Source organism: Sus scrofa, chromosome 9 (genome assembly GCF_054392235.1).
Source record: "Sus scrofa isolate SSC_HxYL_T2T_F1_AM1 chromosome 9, Sscrofa_HxYL_maternal_Yorkshire_Landrace_v2.0, whole genome shotgun sequence".
In the NCBI taxonomy this organism is placed as follows: Eukaryota; Metazoa; Chordata; class Mammalia; order Artiodactyla; family Suidae; genus Sus; species Sus scrofa.
Window position 1 is genome coordinate 80,140,461 of NC_139391.1, and position 27,352 is coordinate 80,167,812.

Consider the following 27,352-nt stretch of genomic DNA (forward strand, 5'->3'; position numbering starts at 1 on the left):
CCACCTCTTCCTCAAAGCTCACCCTCGCCTGCTCCAGCAGATCGGGATTTTTCTTTTGTTCTGCATCCCCTCTGATCTCATACATTGGTGATCAGCAAAGTTTAGTAATTCAGAGCATGGTCATGCTTGAATTGAGGTTCTTCCATGTATGGACTCTGCAGTCTTAGGTCTTACCGAGTCTCCTTTATCTGAATTGTGAAAAAGGTATTCATCTTAATATTGGTCTCTGGATTGTTGTGATGAAATGCGATAGTAAATGTAGTGTCTGGCATCAGTGATCAGTGAACCAATCTCTTAGGGAACATCTCCAGCCCACCACATGCTCCCAAAGTTGAGTTATGCACTGCTTTAGGGAAAGATACTAGCTCTGCTAATCTTTGCGCTCAGATACCTGAGAGGGTGCCTAGCAGAAATTAAATACTCAACAAATTTTTGTTAAAAAATGAAGAGCATGATCACAAATGGCAGAGATGAACATGATGATAAGTGTTATAATTTCACAAATCTTTGCCATCATACCATGAGCAAGAATGTCTATAGTGGGAAAACGTCCCAACTGTGTACATTCATGTGAAAATGTCTTCCAGTCACTGCAGGTTCTTGGTTAGTGTATAAATACAATGACAGGTAGTTTGAGGATTTCTCATTGCTTTGCATTCTTTGATTCTTTTTTTTGCCTTTCCTAGCTTTGCCTCTACTTAGGGATACATTATATATTCATCATTGCTGCATACAAGTAACATGCAAATGAATAATCTTGACTTGTATAGTTCTTTTTTTTTAAACTTTATTTTAGGAATTTGGGTCAGAGGGGGTTCTTCATTTCTTAGTGTCTGTGCTTTGCTTTCTTAGTTTCCAGTTGGGAGCCCAAAGGAGACAAATATAATCATTGGTGCTTGGTGAGAGTCTTCTCCAAACTCATTTTATTTGAAATATCTGGTACCAGCACCACTAGGAGTATCATTGCCATTAATATTAAAAATATCATTCAGATAAATTTTCCTAAGAACCTGTCATGGTGTTATCCCCTAATTCATGTATTCACAAATATCTTTTCCTTTGAAAAGGGAAACTGCCAAGATAAGCAATAGTGCCTTCAGTATGCAAATGAAAAATTCATAGAAATGGGGTTGTACTGGAGATGAAATTAATTGTGACAGTTCAGGAGGAATTTTACAGAAAAAGAAGATTAACATTTTAGGTCATCAGTGGCTGTCTTCTCTGATGCATATAATATTAAGCAAAATGAAATCTCCATGTGCCCAGGCTCACCAAAGGAATGTTTATTGAGCCCATAGAAATGTGAGCAGGGCTTGTCTCAGAGAGTTTATGACAGCTATTTTCTTTTCTTAGTGTGAGAATGAATTGGTCCATCGTTGTCTAAATTGGAAGTCATAATGATGGTTCTTTTTTGATTCTTATTTGTTTTTTGTTTATTTGGTAAGAAACTTGTGCAGAAAATGTGTTACTTATTCTGGAGCAAGTTATTCTGCTATTCTTCAGACCAGAATAGATTATAACATTCTATTTTTTCAAATATGTATGTGTATATAAAAGATTTTATATAGAAAGAGATCAGATCTAACTTATTTCTTTGATTCTTCAACATAGGCTGAGGTATACAATCTGTTATTGCCCTCAAGTCATATTTTCAAGTTGGATTTCCTTTTGAATGATTTTTGCATCGTAATAGAGAAAAGTTATGTGCATGTATTCACGTTTTTTTTCTTTTCCTCCAAGGAAGCCAGCATGTCTGACAAAAGTGACTTAAAAGCTGAGCTAGAGCGCAAGAAACAGCGCTTAGCACAGATAAGAGAAGAGAAGAAACGGAAGGAAGAGGAGAGGAAAAAGAAAGAAGTAAGTACTGTACATGGGGTGTCATGGGGAAAAGGGAAATCACTTGATTCCGAGGGGCTGGTCAAAGAAGACCCTCCCAAAGAATGCTTTTGCAATGCCTGAATAAAATGAGTGGTGTCTGCATACTCAGAATAGTAAGGCCATTGCCATCTGCTCAGTACTGCTATACTACCTAAATGGTAGATAGATAGCATTTGCTCCAGAGGTCCCCAGACCCCAGGTTTACTCGAGACCTAACAAGAACCCTGAAAGTGGCTTATGATACCTCTGTTGTTGAAAGTTCCTTGACCTCTCTCTCAGTTGCCTGTCCTTAATTTAGGAAGAGCAGTGTGTTTATTTTGTCCATCCACAAGGATTAAAAAAGTTAACCTTATAAAGCACTTACCAATACCTAGGATATAGTTAACTACTTAATTAGTGTTACTGTCAAGGGAAGATTTAAAAAACAAAACAAAACAAAAAACTACTGACCAGAGTGTTTTAGCAGAAAAATAAAAGATGATGCCTGTGGATTACCATGATTTCCTTAAGTATATATAATTTTCAGGGTAAGTAGGAATCCTAGGTCTGGTAAAGGGAAAACTGCATTTTTTTCCCTTGGCTAGAGGATGGCTAGAATAGTAGACCCTGCTCCATGGACGTAGAATTACGAAATGTTAAATCTAGAAGATATTTTAGAGATCTTCCATTGAGGCTCCTCTTCATGCTAACAAAGGAGCAGAAACCCAGATGAGAAGTGTAGCTCTTCTGCCTGCTAGACCCGGAATCCAGGACTCTCGATTCCTAAGTCAGTGCCTTGCTGCTATGCCATGTTTTGGGTTTTTTTAAAATTATTATTCCTTATCTCAATCCAATGAATAGTTTATTTTTAATTCTCCCACTTGCTGCGGCCATGTAGAAATGGCCTACATATTCTACAAAAACCAGATGCCACAGATATTTTTGAGCAGCTTTCTAAGAAGGAAACTTCTTAGAGTGTGATATGCTTGTATGTAGAGAAACCAGAGTTACTTCTCAGAGTTTTTCTTTAAGGAGAAAGAGAATGTATTTGGATGCGTTACAATTCAAGTGCTGTCTCGTACTCTAGGGCTGGGAGACCAAGGTAAAATGATTTATAACAATTATTTTCCAACAAAGTAAAACATGATTGCAGTTGCACTCTAGCCTTCTGGCATCTTGCATCCCCTGGTACCATTACACTTTGATTGATGCCATAGTTTATTTGTCCTTGACAGTGAGCACAATGTTTTTCCTTCTGAGATCTTTGCTGTTATATATGCAGTCTTGAGTGAAGCAGAGGTGAGAATTGACAAGGAATGGCTATTCATTTCCATGCAAAGCCAAAAAAAGCATTAAGTTATTATGCTCCCTCTCCTTCAAATGTCAACACTTACTATAGTTTTAAAGCACCTGTTATCCTTTACTAATAACCAGTTTCCTTTTAAACTGACATTCTAATATCCAACTTGAATTCCATAGAATTACCACAAAATGTGAAGTGATATGGGAAATCTGGCTCCAAATTATGCTGTCTGCTTCATCTTTGTCATTTTACACATTTTGGGGGGAAATTACAGGCAAACAAGGCTGATCGAAACAGGCCACCCTTTTTGTTTCTACGTCAGCTTTGCCTGATGGAGATTAAGCTTGTTACCCAGCAGACAGAGCCCTGGCAGATGGGGGGTGGCAGGTAGTGGGGAAATGTGGAACGCCTGGACTCCAGGCATTCCTGGGCTTCTACCTAGTTCTGGAATTGAAGCCACATCATCTTAGCTTCCTCATTTCTAAATTGACAGGGAGATTTGAAGCCTGTGATAGCCTGACTCTGCTCCATGATTTCCTGTGGCAATTCAGAGTCCCAGTCTCCACTCCCCCAAGTTGCTGGTTGGAAATACCTAATAGGGCCAGATTTGGGGATCCATTGAACTACATCGTCTTTAGGGTCTGTCGTGGCTTTCATGCCTGTCCCTCCACAGCCCATCTCCCCCTCAAAAGATCTTTCCTTGGGTCAGACTGTGACGACCTGGTTTGTTTTGAGAAGCCACTGCTATTAAGACAGAAGGCAGTAGAGCTCAGTGCTTGCACACAGAGGCTTTCAAGTTGACTGTGGCTAGGAAACCTGGCTCTGCCTTTCACAGGATGGGCTTGAGGGCTTCTGGGACCTCCCGGAACCTCCTTCCCTTTTTTAAAATGGGGAGAAGAATGCGTCCTTCCTCATGGAGTTCTGTGAGGAGTGAGAGATGCAGAGGATCTGGAGGGGAAGAAACAGCTGTTACTCTGCTGGTGGGATGGGCCCTGAATGGGGTCTGTAGAACAGCTGCTTTTGTTCATCAGGATCATTGCGGCTGAGGCCATTTTTCAAAAATGTCCCATTATCAGAAAGGTCTTATGATTCAGGGCTCCTGGTTTCCAGGGATTATAGCATTTTGAGGTTGAAAGAAACCTGGAAGTCATCTATTCTGATTTTTCTTCTCAAATGCTCTCAGGACCCCAGACTCAGGAAGGACCCCTCCCCCTCCCCCTTGCAGGCTGTTTTCCAAACCAGAAACCTGGGGTCATTCTTTCACCACCAGTTCTTCAGCTAACGTTGATCATGGATCCTGCGCAGACATAACGGCGGCTCTTCCCTTCCCCTCCATTTCCTTTCTCCCTACATCCACATTCCAGCCAGGCTCAGCTACTTGCATTTCGACTTATGGGCCACGCCTTCTCTTCCCTCTGCTTTGGCTGTTCTGTTAACCACATGTCTTTCGGTTGTCCTCCCAGATATCCAGAAGGCCTTCTCTAATACCTTTCTCCACTCGTGACTGAGTTAGCCCTGTACCCTGTATCAAATAATTGAGCACCACTTGCCTGTTCATTTGTCTTTCTCTCCTAATAGAGCACAGGCTTTGGGGGGCACGGTTGTGTTTTTTCTTCCCTGAGTCAATGTCCAGCACAGACCCTGCCACCATAGTAGGCCTTTAATAAAGGGTTTTAGAATTAATGAATGAATGAGCCAACACCTAGACTAGTTAGGGCAGGTCTGAGCTGCTGCTCATAGACATTCTTTCCGAGCATCTGAAATTCTTTTCTGCAAGTTTCTGTGGAAGCTTCAGACCCTGAGTCTGTGGGATGCTCCAGTTACCTGGCTGCTGTCATTGACTCTTGAGTTTAAGATTTTGTAGTTTTTTTGGTCGTTGTTGTTGTCTTTTCTAGGGCCGCTCCCTCGGCATATGGAGATTCCCAGGCTAGGGGTCTAATCGGAGCTGTAGCTACCAACCTACACCAGAGCCACAGCAACTCGGGATCTGAGCTGTATCTGCAACCTACACCCTAGCTCACGGCAACGCCGGATCCTGAGCAAGGCCAGGGGTCAAACTCACAACCTCATAGTCCCTAGTTAGATTTGTTAACCACTGCACTGACGGGAACTCCAGATTTTGTAGTTTTTGTGTTGTTTGTAGAGAGTTAGAAATAGCCTTAAGCATATAAGTTTGATTTTTTTCCAACTTTCTTTAGGTTTATATTTTCAGTAAAACAAATTTGGAATAAAAAGAAAACAAAATGCTCCTTAATGCTAATCTGAGGGACTGGTTTTCTTGCCAGGACTGAAACCTAGTGTGAATTGGGCCCACCCAGGTCAATTGTCTCCACAGACTCCAGAAAACTGTGTATATGTATAAAATTACCACTCTCTGAATCTTTGGATGTCAGCTGCTTTCTTGGTTTTGGATGGCTGATTTTAAAATAAATATAGTGGCCGCCATTTAAGATACAAAGACAATTTCATGAAAAGTTGGCTTAAATTCGATAAGGTGTGTGCTTAATGGGGCCACCCTGAAATTTTGTCCTGTCCTCGGCCTTCTGCCAAATTGCTGCAAGGTAGATGGACAGAGGTTTCCTGGCCTGTCCTCACTTGTTCCTCTAACAATCATGGAGCTATCTTTGGAAAAGTGACTGACAATTCTCAGCTGACAAATTTGCTTTCTTCGTTTATCCTCTTTGGGTCTCAGCTGTGATGACTCACCACAAACAAATACCATTTGCTGGAAAAGACACCTAGCATATTTTATGTTACTAGTATGCAAAAATCACTCCCTATTGAATCATTAAAATGTATCAGGACTTTATAGTATTTACATGGAAAAAAAAAGCAAAGATTTCAGGATTAAGGCACTTGGTATATAACTGCCTTGGAGGAAGTAACACATTGTTTAGATAAGATGCTAATGGATAACAGTTAGGAACTGCCTTTATTTTCAGTAAGCCCATTACCTAACTTGGCATTTTTCTTGGTTAACTTTGAGTGTTGGTAGCCTTCCTAGGTTTCTGTTGGGTCTAGATAGACATTTATCCTTACTAATATATATCAATATATTGTCTGTTTACTTAAGAATTAAAAAAGGCATAAGGGGCTCAGTGGGTTAAGGACCCCATCTTGTCTCCAAGAGGGTGTGGGTTGAATCCCTGGCCTCACTCAGTGGGTTAAGGGTCTGGCATGGCTGCACGCTTTGGCATAGGTTGCAGATGTGGCTCAGATCTGGTGTTGCAGTGGCTGTGGTATTAAGCCTGTAGCTGCAGCTCTGATTCGACTCCTGGCCTGGGAACTTCTGTATGTGGAGAGTGTGGCTGAAAAAAGAAAAGAAAAGGAAAAAAGAAGAAAAAAAAAAAAAAAGGCAGAAGACAGAATGAACTGTAAAGGGACCTTGTGTTGTGGGAGTGACATTTTGGAGGTGGAATTGGGGGGTGCTATTTTTGCACAATGTCTGGCCATGCATGTTGACATGTGATTTACACTCCAGTGTGTTTCTTAAATGCTTAATGATTAAAGTTAGAGTAAATTTAAAGAAAAAGATTCTGTGCTTTTCTGCATAGGACATGCGTGACAAAAAGTTATAGATAAAATGCCCTAAGTTTATTCAAAAGGAAAAGATGAGATCTTTTTCTGTTCATTCTATATAAGCTCCCTTAGAACTTCTCAGGTTCATTAGCACTGGCATTCTTTTCCTTAAATTTTTGTTGAAAGGATAAGGGAAGGTTAAAGATTTTGTTGTTGTTGCTGTTGCTAAAATGTAGAATTGGCTTTGTTATTAGCAGTGGGTCACTGGAAGTTTGGATGACTTCTTATAACAGTGGTGTTGGGAAGAAGCTTCCTGAACAGGGAATAAATAGTTGGTGGAAATGGACGTGAATGGTGTATAACTCTTAGATTCTGTAGCTATAGAATAATAATTACCAAACGAAGAATATTCATTCATTCAATACCTTTTTTTTTTTTGGTCTTTTTAGGGCCATGCCTATGGCACATGAAAGTTCCCGAGCTAGGGCCTATGGCACAGCCACATCAACACCAGATCAGAGCCTCATCTGTGACTTATGCCCCAGCTTTCAGCAACACCAGATCCTTAACCCACCGAGTGAGGCCAGGGATTGAAACCTCGTGGATACTAGTTGGGTTCTTAACCTGCTGAGCCACAACGGGAACTGCTCAACACATTTTTTAATTGAGCATCTACTCTGTGTCAGTCCTTATCCTAGATGTGAGGATATATTGGTAAACAAAATAAACACATGTCTGCTCTCAGTAAAGCTGACAGTATAGTTGTGGCTTAACTCTTAGATGTAAAACCATACTATTCCACATTGGCTTCCTGAGATGAATTTTGCTTATCTTAGTTTTTTCATTTGTATTTCAGTATTGGCAATGGTAAATCCCTTTGCTTTCATTTGCCCCCCTCCCCTTCCTTTGATTCTTCTTTTAACTTTATGATAGGTGAATGTTGAGATAGATCTTCACTCTGCAAGGTACTTTTTCTTACCTTCACTCCGTCTTTGCCTCTGTTGCATGCATAAACTTTGAGACTTGCGTTTAAATGTTAAAATCAGGAAAGAATGTGAAATTTGACATCTTCAAAGGTTAAATTGTCATTTCAGAATTTGGGGTTTCAGGAGAGTGCGTGAATCTTCTAGTATCCTCTTTAGCCCTTATCAACTCCCATAATGGCAGTTTTCCCTCTGGTGACAGATAAACTTCACACATATGAGTGCCTCTTAAGCCTGAGGCAAGAAAAGAGAGAAGCAACAAGCCCAGTACTACATGCAGAGATGCATTTTGCTTATAATGGGGGTGTAGGTTACCATTTGAGAGTCAGTCAGAGTTGCTTGAACTCTTTCTGCTTTAGATGCCATGATGGAAATTAAGCTTCACTACTAGGAAGTGTACTTTGCACTCCTGAAAGACGTAATGTGTGTGTTAAGGGAGCCCAACTTGCCCCTCAGGAGGAAGATGTGTCTGATAACTGGATAATTGGCTTTTGACAAGCTCTAAAGCAGTTTCACTCCTATAAACTCTTAAAGCTTTGTCCTCAGGTAGCTGCACATCAAATAAGATGCTGTTACATTTCAGATGTCAGGCAGATGCCTTAGGTAGTCATTGTGTTATGAAAATGAAAAGAGACCTGAATATTTAACTCCCCCAGAATTCCATCACTGACCTTCTTTAACCTGTATTTTTTTTTTCTTTTGTCTTTTTAGGGCTGCACCTGAGGCATATGGAGGTTCCAAATCTAGGGGTGGTTCCAAATCTAGGGGTGGAATAAGAGCTGAAGCCACTGGCCTATACCACAGCCACAGCAATGTAACATCTGAGCCAGGTCTGAGACCTACACGACAGCTCCCGGCAATGCCAGATCCTTAACCCACTGAGTGAGGCCAGGGATCAAACCTGTGTCCTCATGGATGCTAGTTGGGTTTACTAACTGCAGAGCCATGTTGGGAACTCCTAACCTGTATTTTTTAAGTGATTTTTTATTTTTTCTATTATAGTTGGTTTACAGTGTTCCATCAGTTTCTGCTGTATAGCAAAGTGACCCAGTCACCACACACACACACACACACACACACACACACACACACACACATTCTTTTTCTCACATTATTCTGTATTTTGACTTGTCACTATCGTATAAAAAGACAAGCTGGGCATAGGATCTGATTATAAGGGGCTCTCACAAGATGCGTCTTTAAGCCAGAACTTGGGCAAAGACCATCTCTCTCCTAAATGTTTTTTTTTGTTTGTTTGTTTTATATTTTCCTACACGACAACTCAAATCTCCTTTGAGTTAATATGTATAATATAAACCTATGAAAATCAGAATTAAGCAACAGTACTTGGAGTTCCTGCTGAGACACAGTGGGTCAGTGATTCAGCTTGTCCCTGTAGAGGTGCTGGTTCGATCCCCAGCCTGGTCCAGTGGTTAAGGATCCAGCGTTGCTGCAGCTGCAGCTTGGGGTTGATCCCTGGCCTGGAACTTCCATATGCTGCAGGTGCAGCCAAAAAAATAAAAGTAACAATACTTCAATGAGTATTCTTCACAGGCCTTAATAACCACTTTACCCTGGTTTATTTAAACCATGGTAAACTTAGATTACTGAAACAATGGTATATTTTACAGTTACAACTTTTCATAACTGATTTTACTTTTTAGCCAGATCCCAATAATTCCATGTTTGCATAATCCTGAATGTGGGCCATGAATATTACAAACGCACACTCATTAAGAACTGATAATAGGTCTTCCTAGAAGGGACAAGGGGATCTACAAAAAACAATTTTTTAAAAAAATCCATATCCCAGTTAGAAATGATTTGCCTTGATTTTTTTTCCCCTCAAAACTGAGTGAGAAAAACTCTCATACCATGTGACAGAGGGAAGAAACCTTCCACCAAAAGAGAAACCACTGGGTTAGTAAGTAGTAAATGGAGTATTTACACTGTTTTTTCCTCCTTTATACACATGATTCAAACTCTTTGGGGCTTTTGCCTGGTTTTTGCTGCCATGAATTTACCATTTTCCATTTCAGGCAGAAAAAGCATACCTTTAGTTCTGTTACTCCCTTTTCTTACTGGCATCTACTTTTTATAGGCTGATATGCAGCAGAAGAAAGAGCCAGTTCAGGATGACTCTGACCTGGATCGCAAACGCCGAGAGACGGAGGCTCTACTGCAAAGCATCGGGATATCGCCTGAGCCCCCTCTAGGTACTTAAAAGTGCTTAGTGCTGCAATTTCCTCAGATTTGATTTGCGTGGGATATACCATGTCCAGCGCTGACTGTTCTTTTATGTCTTTTTGTTTTGTTTTGTTTTATTTAAGAAATGCTTTGGCTTATGGCTCGGGCGTATTTATTTGGAATTGAGGGGGCTGGAAGGAGGTGGGAGGACAGGTTGTAGAGTTGTAAACAGTTTGCACCTTATTGGCTGATTCCATGGTCAGCTTTCTCCACTGTGTTAGAGTTTTTCCTGCTTGTTATATGGTAAATACAAGAGATCTTGAAATTAAAAAAAATTTTTTTTCTTCATTTCTATTGCTGAATTCCAGCCTCTCTCTGCCAATCTAAATACTGTGAATCTGGTTATGAATTTCATAACCACCACAGGCATAGAGTTATTTCATGATGAAAATAGAATAGTCAGTGGGAAATTTGAAGGAAAACTTAAAATAGTGACAGATTAGCAGCTAATGAACAAGTTTAAATCTCTTGGACTCTGCTGTATATCTTGGTTTCATTGCTAATCAGCATTTTTACTGCAGCATCCCTCTTCCAACTCATTCATTCCTGGTTTATTATCCACCATCTCATTTTATCACTAGGGTATGGGTATTGAACTATTTGTTTTGTGTTGAAGGTAACTTGTACATAATATGTTTATTCTGTTTCTTAACTATATCGCTCATGTGATAAGTTATTTTATTTTCTTTATTCATTTGCTTTCCATACACTTCAGAATAATCCTAGGGTGTCTGTAAAACTCTATGATATCCAGTATAGTGCCAAAAATTTAAAAATAATACATATAAAGAATTACAGTATCAGATCTCCTTTTATAAATGATTTGTCTTTTAATTCCATCATTGGCTTTTATATTACATTTTCATTTATTTCCATAGACATTTAAATTAACAAAAATTATCCCATGTACAACAAAATAGCCAGGGCTTATATCAATATAAATAAGAAAAAGAGTAATATATAATGATACTACAAATTATCAAGTCTTGCTGGATATAATTTAATACATACACACAAAACTAAAACACAATGAAAAAGCATTTTGTACTCAATCTCAATTTGTAGTAGGTAAAATTATATGTCTAATAATGATATAATAATCCTTAATAAGATGTTGAATATTTTGTTAGCTTCTTTGTGGTATGGAAGATGTAACCTATGGGATATCTGAGTGAGGGACCTTCTTTGAGAAGCTGACAAACTTTTTACCACTTAGTTGGCATGTGCTATATATTAGACACTTGGCAGTTATATTTGGTCCTCAAAATAGCTTTGAAGTTCTGCTGCAGTGTAGACACCAGTTAAACACAGCAGTAGAATGTCTGTTCTCCCCTAACCTGCATAAAGCCAACAATTAAACCATAATAACAAATTGAACATCCCTAAACCATGACCAAATTCTGAATTATCTCTGCATCCCTGCCAGGGGCCTTGGCAAGGGTAGACCCCATTTTCAGTTTTCATCCATCTCTCCAACTCACCCTCTGACTTATTATAGAGGGTAATCATTGAATTAATTGTGGGACCACATGAAAATTCCTAGCTTCTTGACAGATCTGCCATTGTGTTATAGGATTTGGACGAAATAGTTAAACCCTTTACCCTATTAAATAAATAAAAGGAAATTGCACATGATTGAAACCAAATGGGAATCTACATTTAAGTATTGACGTTTCTTTCTGCCCATATGGCTTCTTTGGCATGTGAGATATTGAGAAGCCTTTCTCATCTGGCCTGGAGCCACCTTGCCTATTTGGTGCTGCTTCTCTCTGAAGGACATTTGGCTCATATCTGAAGGAGAGAGAGAAAAAATACATTTGCATTTCCTTTAGTTTTTCACCTTGTATTATTCTTGCTCTCAGACTTTCAGCCTGACCTTGATCTTTGAACTTGTTTCTCCTGTCTGCAGAATGACAGTTTTCTTATATGCCCATGGCAGTGCTTTCTAGAGCTGCTGGAGGCAAAGGAACACAGTCCCCCAACACAGTAAACAGTACAGTGTGATGGAACTATTAATTAAGTGTAAAAATAAAGCAGCCTGGCATTTTCCTTTGTTTTGAAAGAGATTTTTAAATTACCAGGTTCAGCATTGACCCTTTCTCTGTCTGTCGCTTAGTGCCTCATAGCAAATGCAGCTAATACTCCAAGGACAATAGATTTCCCCCTAGTTGCAGACGTTTCTGACTCTCCTTTTGACCATTTAAAATTGTTCAGAGTCACTTATTTCATAATCTTTTAAAGTTTTATAGACACCTCATTTTATTTTTTAATAGGTCACATCTATACTAACAAAATAAAGTGGAGAATTAGAATTATCTGGATAGTTCAGGCTAGAGAGATATTTGACTTGAATTATCTGGATAACTCTTTTGATTCTCCATTTTACTTTGTTAAGGTGGACATGGCCTTAGAATCCCTAAGTTAATTCTGTCTAAATTCATTTCAAATTTTAATTTCCAAAATATGAAAAATTCACTTGACTTTCTTCCTTTTCTTTTCTTTTCTTTCCTTTTTTTTTTTTTTTTTTTTTTCCTTATCCCATCTCAACCTCTCCTGGCCATACAACCATTTTAATTTGGGCCCATTTGTTTTGATTTATCTGACACTGCTCTTCCCCAGTGCAGTCGCTGCATTTTTTAACATGGGATACCTGTTATTTTCATTATTTAGTCCCAACCCCTATGTCTCCCTCCTCGAAATCAGTGAGCACTCCCAGTGAAGCTGGAAGCCAAGACTCAGGTGACCTGGGACCATTAACAAGGTAAGAATTATCCAGAGGCCATGGTGGGATGTCAATAATACCAAAAAAAAAAAAAAAAAAAACCAACAAAAAACCAAAAACCAAAGGTCCGAAAACCATTCCATTCCGTTGTACACTGTTAAATGTGCATGCATCTTCACGTATCAGTCATTTTATGTTTGCATTTATAGTGGCTTCTATTTTTGATGACATAGAAAGGATGAACTTATCCATCTGTCAGTGGGCTAATTTAGCACCATGTGTCTTGTTTGGCAAACACAAGCGTGTCCATTAGCTTAGGCCTAAAAGAAAGCAGGGAAGGATAAAAAAAAATGGAATCTATATCTAGCTTCTCATTATTCGGCTTTGTGGTTTAGTTTCCATGGGAATCTTTGTGCCTAGAACCCTGAGATGTTCTAACCCTAAATTAAATTTTTCAAACATCTTGTTCATTTGCTTAATAGAATTGTCTAGTTTGAGAATTTGGTCCCCAAAGTGTTTTTATTACTACTAATTACAAGGATTGACTGATGGTTTTGTCAATTACCAATTTTTATTAAGCTAAGTATACTCAAAGATTATGGAACCAATGTCTGAAATTCTCTCATTTGACCATGAAAGGACATCACAAAGGTAAAGACGTGAAGAGAGAAAGGAGGAGTATCATTCAAATGCATGGAGTCCTGATGACTTTCTTAGTCCAGTTCCCTTCAGCCGATTCCCACAGGCAGGTCATAGAATGAGGTGGGGGTGGAGGCTGTGGCAGCTGGTCAGTAAGCGCCCGCTTTATAAAGGTTGGAGGGTCTCCTCAGAGCTCAGGCTGGTTGAGCTCTGGTGGGAACATGGACCCAGTTTTTCCACATCTTTCAATTTTTTATGAGAAACTAAAAATTCAAGTATTTATGCAGTAGTCTCTTAAATGTTAATGAAATGGAAGTTGAAAGTAGTTGTGGGCTAGAGTTGGCTCTTAAGCTGGCAGTTTGTGAACTTTGTCTTTGACTCCTAATTTTTAAACAGTCATAGCACATTTTAATAAAGTTTCAAATCGAAGAACAGAAGTCCCCTTCTGGTGCAGTGGGTTAGGAACCCAGTGCTGTCACTGCAGCGTCTTGGGTCACTGCTATGGCATGGGTTCTGTCTCTGGCCTGGGAACTTCTATGTGCCATGGGTGGGGCCAAAACAAACAAACAAACAAACAAAGTCATTCACAGCACCACCATTCTAACAGACCAGCCTTTGTCAATGTACCTTCCAATCCTTGTCTACCTGTGTACATATTTTGCTACCAGGTATATCGCTAGAGAAGAATATACAGTTTTGCATTTTTTTCTCTTTTCACTTAACACATCACATTATCATACACATTATCTTCTGGAATTCTGTTATTTCCAGAAAAGCCTAGGTGATTTCGATAGAGAAAAAGATGGAAATAATAGCATTAGCCTGAGCTGTAGGGTCCCCCCCCCTCCAATTTCTGAAACCAACGTAATTAAGACTGTTATCTCATTATCTCACCAATGTCTGTCTTTTGCTGTGCTTCAGACCAGAGTGTTTTGTTTTGATAAGGCTTTTTGAAACCAGTGGACACTGCTTCCAATTTGAGAAAAGTGCAGGTAGAGGCTTTTGTGGGCACCAGGCTGGTTTATGATTGCACATGGCCATTGTGACTTGGGGTAGCGCATGTCTTCTCTCATCTTTTGCTTTGAACACTTCAAAAGGTCTTAGAGAGGGGAAAAGTAATAATAGCACAGTTATATAAGATCTAACATTTATACAAGAGCTGGCACAATACAATCACATTCCTTAGGGGTCCGTTGGCCTGTAATTAAGTTAATATATTTGCCTATTTTTGTACAGCGATGGTGATGTGTCAGTGATGCTTAGTGTCAAGGGGTGCAGTTGGCACATAAAATACAATTAATGACTTCATAGTTGATGAGCCCTTTTGAAAACTTCTAGAGAAAGCTGACCCATGCTGTTAGTACTCTGGGGGCAACAGCAGTTATTCCTTCTGAGAGAACATCATTCTTTCTGTGAACTTTTCTTATGTGATTTTTTTAACTTCATCACTTTGCTGTCTATTCCCACCCCACACAAACCCCACAAACCCCAATGAGCTCGTTATAGGAACTTTCTGGCAAGAGCAGGCAACTAGAAGTCAATGAGTGAATTCCTTGCTAAGTGCAGGTTTCATAGGAATGTAAGGAAATGGGCATTAAGGAAATTGTGATTTTCAGAAAAACTGAGCACAAAGTTGGCTTGAGGAGAAGGCATTAGGAATAGCTTAGTAAATCCTGCCCTTGTCTTGACCTTAGGAACATTCCATACAAGTTTATGTTTTTGCTTCCACAAAGTAGATATGAGAGTGAAATTTCAGAAGAATGTTATATTTCTGTTTTTAAAATTCCACTTGGAATGTCTTTTTTCTGTAGAAGAGATGTCTTTGAAAACAGTTACGATTAACTGTAACACTTCATAAAACATGAGACTGAGAAAAGAGCTTGGTAGTTCCTAAGAATATAACTCTGTAGTCATAAATTTGCATATTTGTGTAGAATTTGGACTTTTTGAAAAATGGAAAATCTTTTAGAAAATAACTTAGGAATCAAGGTAGCACATCTGGTTCTACCTAAAAGTGCACATAAATTTTCTGTCCAAGATTTCAAACTCAAACTACAGTTTGCTTTGCAGAGCCAAAATTGGCAAACCTTTCTTATATAAGCCCTGTAAGTGGTTAATTTGCAAATTGGCACACTTAATATACTCTATCATAAAGAAAAGGATAAAATAGTGCTTCAAAATATCAAGTATAACAAAAGTATCTTTTTTAAGAGCAGTTGAGTAAATTTTCTGAAATGAGTGAGCAGAGTAGAAATATTTATTAATTTTTCAATTATACTGGTATGATTTAATTTTTAAATTTATAGTGCCATAATTTGTGTTCCAATTTCTGCTTCTGTCATTATGGCCTGCTTCTCACTTAGCAATTGGTATTTATGGTATTTTATCTTTCTCTTAATTAGTCTTGGGTAGAACCAATTCATCTTTGCTTATTTAATCGCATTGGACAAAGAACAAGCTCATGGTTTCAAAAAAATCAACTTTATTAATAAAAAATTTGAAAGACTAGTTTCACAGATAAATGTAGATAAAAAAACTTAAACATACTATATGCAATAGGAATCGAACATAGTATTAGAGGGATATGGTGTTATGCTTAATTAAGATTGATTAAAAAGTTCAAGGACATTTTAGTATATGAAAATATGTTATCATAATTCAGCATATAAAAAGGTCCAAGAGGGAAAAATAAATATTGCAGTGTATACTGAAATGGTACTTGCAAAATTTAAACATCTCTTCGTGTATTTTAAAATTTGGTAACCTAGGAATAGAAATGCCTTTCCCAATATGATAAAGAATATTAATTTCAAACAGACAGTTTATATCTTTCACACATGAGAGTGAAGCATTAGCACTTTATTAAGTTTTTAAAGAAGAATGACTTATGTTTAGTTGAAGACATGTCTGTCTTCCTCAGGAAATGACAGGTTCCTGGAAAGCAGGGTGTAAGTGCTATTTGTGGTTGTATCCTAGAGTAGGTATTTGTTAAATGTTTTTTTGAGTGAATCAGTGTCATCCTATTTTCTAAAATGAGGGCACTGAGGCACAGAGAGAATAATTTTCTCAAGTTCAAATAGAACACAGCTATAGCGCTGTTTGTTAACCAGGGCAGGTTGATACAAGTTTTCACAGTCTGTACCTCAACCCTACATTATCTCTAACAAGAACTGATATAAGTGATACATAACCTACTCCATGAAGTTATTTTGATTAAACAAATTAATATCTGTATAGCACTTGTAAAGGAATCTGGTGTGTATTAAGTATATGTGAGTTAGCTATTACTGTTATTTTTTTTTCATACCTTGTGTTAGCACAACCCTTCATCCCTAACCTTCAGATATTCAACCAGAAATGACTCTAAGTGATCATAGTTCAGCCCACAGTTGTTCTTTTTATTCAGATGAATGGCTGACAAAAGGCTTTGCACTAGGGCTCTTCTCATGTTTGGCTGAGATTCTTAGGCTTCCCAGTGACAAACTAAATTAGAGGCCCTCCTGGCCTGCAGAAACTAAGCAAGTGTATGGACTTAAAATTCACTCTGCACCAGGACATAGGCTACACCTTGTCCAAAACCTGATTCAAGAAAAACACTTTCAAAATGATTTTGAAGATAAAATATGTCTCAGTATGATAACTCATCACTCAGTGTGATAAAATGTGCAAACACTTATTACAATAACACCAATCCCATAACATCCTTAACAAAGTAGAGGGGCGATTATTGATGTTTATCTTTTGTGACAAATGGCATTGGGTGGGTGGATAGTGATACAATTAATTTCTATCTTTTGGGCTATCTATGGCCTTACGCCATCACTAAGTCCTATTTCCCAATCAGTCAAGAACACTCAAGTCCCTCCCCACTTTATTTTTAACAAACTCTTATTATTATAGAAACAATATCGGTTTTATAATTTTATAAAGTATAAAATATCTTTGTAAAATATAAACAAGCAAAAACAGGAAAAAATCATATTTCTACTACCAGAGAATATGCATTAGCACTCTTAATACTTTAGTGTATATTCTTTCACACAATATATATCATCATATATATGATAAACAATATATTATACAAACTGTTGAACTTGTTTTTCAAGTATCTCTGTTCTTAATACATTTTCATCTTATCTGGTATCTACACTATCTTCAAATTTCCCCAGATGCCCCCAACATAATCCTATTGTCTTTAAAATCGATGCCTGTCTTCCTAGCTATTAGCATCTATTAACCAAAACCCTTAGAGCCTTAGATTTTTCTCTAGGGGGGGTGAGGCCTCTCCCAAGGGGCTGCAGCAGAAGAAGAAATATCTTCTGAAACACTTAGCAGGAGAACAAGGTCAGTGAATTAGAGATTTTTTAGGCTTCACGTGTATTCCAGATCAAGAACTGGTACAGATGCATGCAGGTCTTCTGCTGTTTAGTTTGAACATAGCAAGTTTCATGTTGAGAAAATAACTTGGTAAAACTCAGATATTTGATAAACTCTGCCTTTCCCTGCTCTACTTACTTGCCTTCTGAATCCTGACAGCACAAATAAGGAAATCAGAATAATTTATTTATGGTCACTTGGTGCTAGCTGCACTGGTCACCACTTTCTTTTCTCAGTGATTTGAGGGGAGGAAAATGTGCTCAGAGGCCACATGGTCTTACTGCCCACCAGAAAATCCTTAGGACTTTCAGCTTCATCCACAAATAGATTCCATAGGCTTCCCTGGCACTTCATGAACCTCGAAGGATTTTTAAGTCTTTTCTGGTGAAAACATCACCATCTTTTAAGGTGCTCTGATGAATCAGAGGCTGCAGGGAAGATGATAAGGAGGTTTTAGTAAAGGTGAAAAAGTATAATGCATTAATGCAAAACCTGGGAGGAAATTTAATACGACTATTAAAATTCTGTGTGTATAAAATTCTTTAAGTGATCATTATGTAAAGAGTAGTTGACAGGATGCTACCAGCTAATTGGACTTCAGGGAGATTGAAATCACTGATTCAAGACTAGCTAAGTCAGTCTCTTTGGAAATTAAATTGTACACGAAAGGGTTTTCTCTTTATGTAGCACATTGACTGATTGCTTAAAAAGTTGTTAATATTTTGTCATTCCGTCTTAGGCAGAGTGTTGTATATACCCATATGGTTAGTGTCACAGGGTGAGCACCTATTTTTAGCAACAGGTTACTGAGCTTTCTTATAGAGAGATTGCTTACTTGATAGCAGGTCCTCTGTGTAAGATTTGGAGAAAACATATCCTTTCTATGATGGGAAGTCTTACTTTTCTTTGTGTCTTTTTTTTTTTTTTTTCTTTTAGGACCGCATCCACGTCATATGGAGCTTTCCAGGCAAAGGGTCCAAACAGAGCTGTAGCCACTGGCCTATACCACAGCCACAGCAACGCCAGATCCTTAACCCATTGAGCGAGGCCAGGGATCAAACCCGCATCCTCATGGATGCTAGTCGGGTTCATTAACTGCTGAGCCATGACGGGAACTACTTACCTTTCTTTTTGAATCTAGCTCAGGTGCACTTCCCATATGGCTTATTGTGGCCCATGTCAGAGCTCCATATTGGTGCTTTGATGTTAGCCAATGGGGGGGAGATTCTCGCACAGTAATGCAGGAATGACACTTTTTAAAAAGAGCCTGGTCCAGGGGTTTCCTGGTAGCTCATCAGGTTAGGGATCCATCATTGTCACTGCTGTGACTTGGGTCACTGCGCAGATTTGATCCCTGGCCTGGGAACTTCTGCATGCCATGGACTCAGTTTAAAAAAAAAAAGAGAGAGAGAGAGAGAGCCTGGTATAAACCTATATTGCACTATTCCAATTTTATTCCTGACATTGGAAAAACTTTTCATCATCATCACCAGTCCAAAGGCAGGAAATCGTTGAAGCGGGAAAGTAAAACATTAATTCATTCTTTAAATGTCATTCTTAATTAATTAACATCATGTTAATGACAGTGACAGATTGAGTGATATGATGGAATTTAAAATGTCCTTATTATTTGGTGTATAACTTTTGGAAATGGCATTTAAAAAAACAAAGTTTGGGGGAATGTTGACTGGAGATTTTCTGTTTGGCACTATATTTGCATTGGCCCAAACTGTTTTCTTTATCTGATTAATGACTAGTGATTTGTTTGACAGAGGAAATGTGTGGGAAAAGAGTCCAGAGAAACTGTGGGACTCAGAGGAACTTGGGATTCTGTCCTCCAGTGGTCTTTCCACCCTAAAGAGAAAGGAAGGAAATGAAAAGTTGGGCTCCAATGCGGGTGCTTCAGGGATTAAGAAAAGTGGCTGAGTTCCTTTGGGAGAGAAGGTCGCTGGACCTCTTTTTATTCTCAGCACACACTAGCACTGTGGTCAACATTTTTCCCCCAGTTTTATGGAAAAACAGTTGATGACATACATCATGGTATCCGTTCAATTGTACAACATGATGGTTTGATTCACAAGTGTTGTGAAATGATTACCACAGTAGGTTCAGCTAACATCCATCTTCTCCTACAGATGCAATAAAAAGAAAAGAAAAAAAGAAAAAGCATTTTCGCTTTGCAGTGAGAACTCCTAGGATCTACTCTCTTAGCAGCTTTCCCGTATATCTTAGAACAGCGTCAGCTTTAGTCATCATGTTGTACCACATCCCCAGTACTTTTTTATAAGCTGAAGTTTGTACTTTCTGAGCACCCTCATCTAATGGCCCCTCTCCCTACTCTTTGCCTTTAGTAACCACAAGGCTGGTCTCATTTTTTATGAGTTTTTTTGGTTCTACACATCATTGAGATCATATAGTATTTGTCTTTTTCTGTCTGGCTTATTTCACTTACCATAATGCCTTCGAGGTCCATCCATGTTGTCAGAAACAGTAGGATTGCCTCATTTTTTATGGTTAAATAAAATTGTATTGTATGTATATAGCTGTGTACACACACACACACACATATATATCTACATACATCATAATTTCTTTATCCGCTCGTGCATTGAGGTCAGCATTTTCCAGATAGGCTTTCTGTCTTCAATGTGAAAGTGAGCCTGAAAATGTTCGTAGGACTGTGTGGTGACATGCCATAGAAGCCTGTGTCCTTTTCAAGTGGTAGAGGTAAGGGAGACAGGTAGACATGTCCTGGTTTATTCTCTTATTTTTAAATAAGGGAATTAAAAGCAATTTTTTGGGGGGAATCAACTTACCCTCACACTTCACACCTGTCTGCAGAAAAGGCAAGTAAAGATTGTTCATTTATTAGTTCCCCGTGGTCTAGCAGTTAGGATGCACTGCCTTCACCTCTGGGGCCCAGGTTCAATACCTGGTCTGGGAACTGAGACCAATCCCTCATCAAGCCACTGCATGCCTAAGACCATTCATTTGTACCTTCATTCATTCATCTATTCATTCAATAAATAGTTGAGAATTTGTTATGTGTACAACACTAGGCCTGCAAGACATACAAAGATGAAGGAATTTTTCTTACTTCTAAAGATCCCACTTCCAGTAAATTGGCATATTTACTTTGAAGCCATCTAAAGAGATGTTTTTGTGTAGTTACAGCCCTCAAATATTTGTACTTATAGAGATAAGCAATAACATCATAAAGCGTTATTCCAAGATCGTCTATAATTCATTTGTATATTCTTGTGGGATGAGTACCTAGTGTCTTGACACATATTAAGTACTTGTTAAGTGTTTGTTGATGTGTGTGTGCATGCACGTGCTCACATATGCACACCTACACACACCTATGCACAAATTGCAGGAAAGTAAATGGGGTGGGTGAAAAATGAGTGGAGAGATGAAGACCCAGGTGAAAGCCAGGTAGTTCAAGTTTGCTGGGCTAGTTGTCAGAAGATGGACTGGCAGTGGTTACAGGACTGAAGTACAAGGTGAGAATTTCCTCATGGAAGAAAGGCAGAAATCCAGTTACTGCGCTCAGAGGGAAAAGTTAGGGTGGAACTAACAGTGTGTTTAGTTTGAGGCTGAGGCCCCTGGACTTTTAACAGTACTCATGACATCCTCAGACTATCTTCAGACTTGGTTCTAAAGTCTGATGTAGGGCTAGTGTTGAGGTCGAGTGGATTGTAGGTTGGCAAAGAGAACTGTGAAATAAGAGCTGCAGGCATGTCTCTATTCTTGTTCCATAGAGAGACAAGTCATTTATGAATGAGGCTATTGAGGACACACATATTTAGAGAGCAAACATTGGAGCTGGGTCTTAAAAAGTACCTATGGTTTGGACATGTAGAGATGGGAGAAAGGGCACTGCAGATAATGGGAGAGGCAAAAACCAAGGAAAATGGCTGAGGGCGGGAGTGGGTGAGAAGAGGGAATGTGGGACGTAGATTGTGTGTTTAAGAAGGCTGTGTGAAAAGTGATCAGAGTCTGGGAGACAACGATGGCCTTGGAGACAGTTGAGATTCCTGGCTCCCACATCTGGCTATCTATTGAATTTTCCTGGCAGCTTATTAAAAACACAGATACCTATGGCACAAATCTGAGGTGAGATCTGGGCCACTGCAATTTTATAATGTTTTCAAGGTCTGAGGACTAGTTTGGGGGAACCATTGGTCTGATAAAAAGAACAGAAATTCTGAATGAGTGTAGGTGTAGAGAAAGAAAGGAAGCACAGATGGGACAAGGAAGGGTGAAATGGCGTTGGGGCACAGATGGATATGTTCAAAAAATGTGAAAAGGTGGAGCTTGGAGCTCAAAGACAATAAGGAATTTGGGGTTATTTTTTGCGGAAGATATATGGACTTGTTTAGGATCACCTACAGTTAGAGTGTAAAGGGGAGAGGAGAAGAAACAGCCCTGACTGGGGAATGTCTGTCTGTCTTTACAGGGATGGAAAGAAAAGGACCCTTCCACAATTATAGTGAGAGAGGAGGAAAAGACAGGAATTTGAGGGTCATGAAAACTGAAAGAAATAACATGCTAGGAAGGTGCCAGAAATCACCAGAATTTAGAAATCAAGGAGGAGAAACAAGAATTAGCCGTGGGTCTGGTGATTTGGAGGTCATTGCCATCACCATCATCACTACCACCATCATCATCACCATCATTTTTGTTATAGCTTGTGATATTTTATTTCCATAGGCTGATTTCCTGGAAGTAAACCAAGTCCTGGAGTAATGCTGTGATTCTTGCTCCATATTGGCGTATTGCTTTCCAAAAGAACTGTACTATTTAAAATGCTACCACCAGTATCTGAGAGAGCCTCAGCCACATTGAATACTAGCATTACAAATGACAGTTAGCTCCTGCCTTCCAAGTATTTATCAGACATCTCTTTCTTAGAACCAAAACCAAAACCAAAAAAAAAAAAAAAAAAAAAAAAAAAAAGAGTAAGAGCAAAGACACTCTTTAAGGGGAGAATATTAAGGATCTCTACTCTGAAGTCTAAAAAAGATGAGAAGAAGAATGGAAACTACCAGCTTGCTGCTGAACAGGAGGAAATTAATCACTCATCAGAAAGCAAGGTTTACACAACACAGACATCATGTCTTTTACTTCTAAGTTAAACTTTCCTCAGAGGACCAGAGATTGCCTTGTTTTGTTTGTGTTTTGTTTGAATTTTCACTTCCCTCTAATAAATTGAAACTGAGCAAATAAAATTGGGCCAATGAAGGGAGAATTTTATAAGAAGCTAGATAGTGATGATGGTAAAAGGTTTAAAAACAAAGTTCCATTAGTCTCATAATAGGTTACTGCTAGTTTGAAGATTTTGGTTTTTTGCCTATTCTTTTTTTAAAGAAATATTGAAAAACGAATTGTTCCTTCAATTATAAACTTACATAGCGGGTCTTTTTAGATGAGATGCCAAAGTCTACGTTGTTTAGCATGTCAGGTCAAAGAAGTGAATGATTATTTTCCATGGTATGGGAAGCTTCTGTACCTAGTACTTGAAACAAAGTTGGAAAATGTGACCTTAAACAGCATGTCCAGAACTGCCAATCCAACAAGGGGACCATTGAGCTATGGCAATGCCCCCTAGGTCCAGATTAGGTGAGGAATTATTGGGTTAATCAGGAACTGTACAAATAGCAGGTTCTCCGTAAAAGAGATCAGAGATCTTCCCTTGGCCCCTCAAGAGAGTTCACCTAAGAAATCATCCTAAAAGTGATCAGAGCAGACCAACGCAATGCTTAAAAATAATCAAACAAAACCAGAATGGTTTCCTAGACAGGAACACTGGACAACATCTAACTGACAGAATTAAAGAAAGATTACATCAGTCAGAAAGGGTTCTGTTGGTCATCCCAAGAACTAGGCAGAATGGAGGCTCCGGCTGCAGTGAGTGGGGGCGTGCTTAGTTTTGCTGAAAGATATGAATGTGGTGGGCACAGGACAGGAGAAGCTGTGGGAGTTAAGCATTCAGTTTCATTTGTTCTGATTCCAAAGACACTGCTGGTCACCTGGCTTCCTGGCAAGTTGGCCTTCAAGGGGAGAATCTTTGTCAGGCTTATACAATTGCTCAGCCTACCAATTATTGTTCTCATGACAAATTTATAAACTGGCATCTAAAATATAACTTATTAGATCTAGTAGTCTTATTAGACTTAGTACACTAACTTAGCTGCCTACCATTAACAAGGCACTAATGAATGTAAGTTTACATTCAAACCCTTCTCCATCTTTCAAAAACCAGGTCAAATGAACTCTCTCGTCTTTTCAGAGGGAGGATATATTCCTGGTCTGGCTTCCAAAGGATAATGAAAGTACAGTCCAGTTCCTGGCTGGCTGGTATGGAATAAACACTCATTGAAAGGAAATTATAGGGAGTTCCAGTTGTGGCTCCATGGTAATGAGCCTGACTAGTATCCATGAGGATGCAGGTTCTATCCCTGGCCTTGCTCAGTGGGTTAAGGGTCAGGCATCATGAGCTGTGGTGTAGGTCACAGATGCAGCTCGGATCCTGTGTTGCTGTGGCTGTGGTGTAGGCCTGCAGCTGCAGCTCCATTTTGACTCTCCTGGGAACTTTCAAATGCCGCAAGCACAGCCTTGAAAAGCAAAAAAAAAAGCAAAAAAAAAAGCAAAAGAAATTATAACTTATTTGTATTAATTTTTTCAGCTAACATTGATTGAAACTTTAAACTGTGCCAGGCCCTGGCCAAGGGATGAGAACTACTTTTTCCCTTGTTTATGTTATCAGTACACATATCATTAGGTATAAATATTCATAAGTCTCATTCCTTTACTAAAATGCAGTACTCTTAAATGCAAGTCCCGTGTCCCACAGTACAAATGTGGTGCTTATATGGCTTGTTTTACTTTCTGACTTGCTCTACTAAACTGTTATGTCTCAGCTCCCCATAAGAGTTGCAGTTTGTGACAATTATTTTAATTTTCTAGCACAATATTTTACATATTAGGCTCTTAGGAGTTACTTAAGGAATAATGAACGAATATTCTTATACAGATATTCTCTCCCCCTGCATGCATTGATTGGTCCATTCCAGAAATGACTGATAATTAGAACTAATTACTAAAGTTCACAGAGTGATGTCTAGATGAAAATAATTTGTGATAATATATTATGTTCACATATATTTACTTAAAATTTTACCACTTCTTTGATTTAAAAACAACAAACTACCTGGAAAGATATCAAATTGCCCAAGAAGCTGTGGAGAAACCATCATTTTACTTTCACTGATACAGCAGCTTGATGATAAGATGGTTAGACGTTATTTGGTTAAGGACAAGTGTTCCACCCAGAGAAGAGAAGGCTGAAAGACAGTCTAATCGTCATGTGATATTTTCACATATCAGGCAGAAAAGAACCCTTGAGGGCCTCTAGTCTGCACCCTCATTTTCCTAATGACAGATGTCTTTCCTGGGGATACACAGTGGAGCCACATCCAGAACACAAGCCAGCACCCCTAGGCTGAGACGAGGTCGTCTCCAAGGTGCTGCTCTCTCTGGGGAGGTTTTTTGGCAAGTTTACTCAGAAGGAATTCAGCAAATGTTAATACGCATTCCTAGGTTACCCTCAGAAACACATTGCTTATTTGATGTACTAGCTTTAAATTCCTTTTCAAAAAAAAAGATGTGTTCTGTGCAAGTCTGACCACTCCACAGATAGTGATGGGGAAAATGAAAAGAAAATAAAACTAGCACCCTTGACAGCATCCTTGACTTGACTCCTTAGCACATTGCTCATTATCAACAATAACTGTGGCCTCTTTTACTGAGTAAATATATGTGTGACTGAGGTGGAGGCCAGGACTGCAGTGGGTTAATTCCACGGACTACCTTTGTTGTTCTGGCTAAGTGCAAACTCCAGACTGCTAATCTATGGACTTCTTGAGTGAGTAATTCTGAGAGTCATCATTTTTACTTCTTTAAGGGCACAGTGAAGAATATATATATATACATATATATTTATGTATGTATATATATATATATGTATATGTATGGCTGGGTCACTTTTCTATATAGCAGAAGTTGGCACAACATTGTAAATCAACCATACTTGAAAAAAGTAAAAAAATAAAACCTTAAGATAAAAGAAAGAGTACAGTGAGTTCACATGAACTTTCAGATAAATAACAGAATACCTCTGACCACCTAGAAGCTGCCATGCTCTTCATGTGTCTGGGAGAAGTGGAAAAGGCCAATAAAATTGTCCCATCAGAAACCTGAGGGCAAAGGAGCTGAACCCACTCCTTATGAGGGAATGCTCCTCACAGCCAGAGCCAGAGGCTGCCCTTCTGTCTATGACCAAAGAAATATCTATAAATATAAAAGCTTTGATCCCCAGAGCTATGTGAACAGCAAGGGAGAATTTCCTTAACAGATTTGGTTACTTCCACCATTTGAAAGGAGATAATGGAATCAGTGTCCAGAACCCGGAAAACCCTCTTTCCTTGGGCAGAGAACAAATGCAGAGCAGTAGTTTTCAGCCCTGGCTGCACATGAGAATCACCTGGATAGTTGGGAAAATCTGGATGCCTGGGTCCTACTCCAGACATTCTGATTTAATTGCTTTGAAAGTGGCCCGGGCCTTAGGCCAAGCTTGAGTTAATCACAGGTTTAGATACTGATGTACTTGAGGATCAGTGATGTTTTCTGCCTGCTAACTAGTGGAAGCAGTGGCCTAGCCCAGAACCATTCTTTAGAGGTGGTTTCAGAGTCAGCTGTTAGCATTATGACCCAGGAACTTGTTAGAAATACAAATTCTCAGACCCCATTCCAGAACTACTGAAATCAAAATTTCTGAAGTTGAGGATCAGCATCAGTATTTTAACAATCCATCCAGGTTAATCTGATCCATGTCAAGAGTTGGAAAACCGCTGATCTAAGTCCAGGCCTTGCTACTTGAAGAGGGGTCCGCAGACCAGCAGCCTCTGTTTGCCCTGGAGCCTGTGTAGAAATGCAGACTCTCAGGCCAGACCTACTAAATCAGAATCTGCAATTTAACAATATTCCCAGGTATCTGTGCATTAGAGTTTGAGAAGCACTGGTCTAAGAAAAGTGGCTAGTGTTCTCACTGGACTTTAGTTGTGACCTTTCAGAGCATTTAGGTAACGGGGCAAGAGCACAACCAGAGCTAATAAGGGAAGCTGTGAAACTGCATTCTGATATCTCTTCTTTGCAGGAGGAGCTTAGATGGGATCTTTTACATAGGTGTGGTGTTGACTCAAACTGGTAGTAGATATAGTGGGTGCGGTAGTAGTAAACATAGCTACTGTTTTATCAAATAGTTACATTATACTTTATAGGTGTAAGTACATTTAATCACTACAGAAAATCAGAGAGAGGCATCCATCCACCCATTCATTCAACCTACTACTATATTATATAAACATGTATGCCAGGCATGGGTGTAGGCACATCCTATAGTCTAGGGATGTAGCTGCCCCTGCCATTATGAGGCTTAAGTCCAGAGTCAGACAACAAACAGTCATCAGTAAACTGGATGTATAATAAATCTTAGGTAAAGATTCTTTATGAAGAAAGCAAAGCAGCAGAAGGGAATGTGATGGAGAGTGACAAGGAAGTGCTGCTGGAGGTACGGTGGTGAGAGAAGGAAAGCCCCTCTGGGCAGGTGACATTTGAGCCAAGACAGAAATGAAGCAAAGG

At 39.1% G+C, this 27,352-nt stretch overlaps 1 protein-coding gene across 7 annotated transcripts in view; it reads left to right on the forward strand.

Moving 5' to 3' along the window:
• The window catches only part of DYNC1I1 (dynein cytoplasmic 1 intermediate chain 1), a 345,751-nt gene that overhangs the window by 47,348 nt on the left and 271,051 nt on the right, over positions 1 to 27,352 (forward strand). For 4 of the 7 annotated variants that reach the window (XM_021102406.2, XM_021102409.2, XM_021102407.2 and 1 more), the window contains exons 2-4: positions 1,741 to 1,857; positions 9,764 to 9,878; positions 12,580 to 12,670. In XM_021102406.2, coding sequence (XP_020958065.1) covers positions 1,750 to 1,857; positions 9,764 to 9,878; positions 12,580 to 12,670 — 314 coding nt within the window. In that variant the 5' untranslated portion in view covers positions 1,741 to 1,749. Of the gene's footprint in view, positions 1 to 1,740; positions 1,858 to 9,763; positions 9,879 to 12,528; positions 12,671 to 27,352 lie in introns of all 7 variants that reach the window. The other 3 variants (XM_021102404.2, XM_021102408.2, XM_021102405.2) reach the window with 1 other exon arrangement.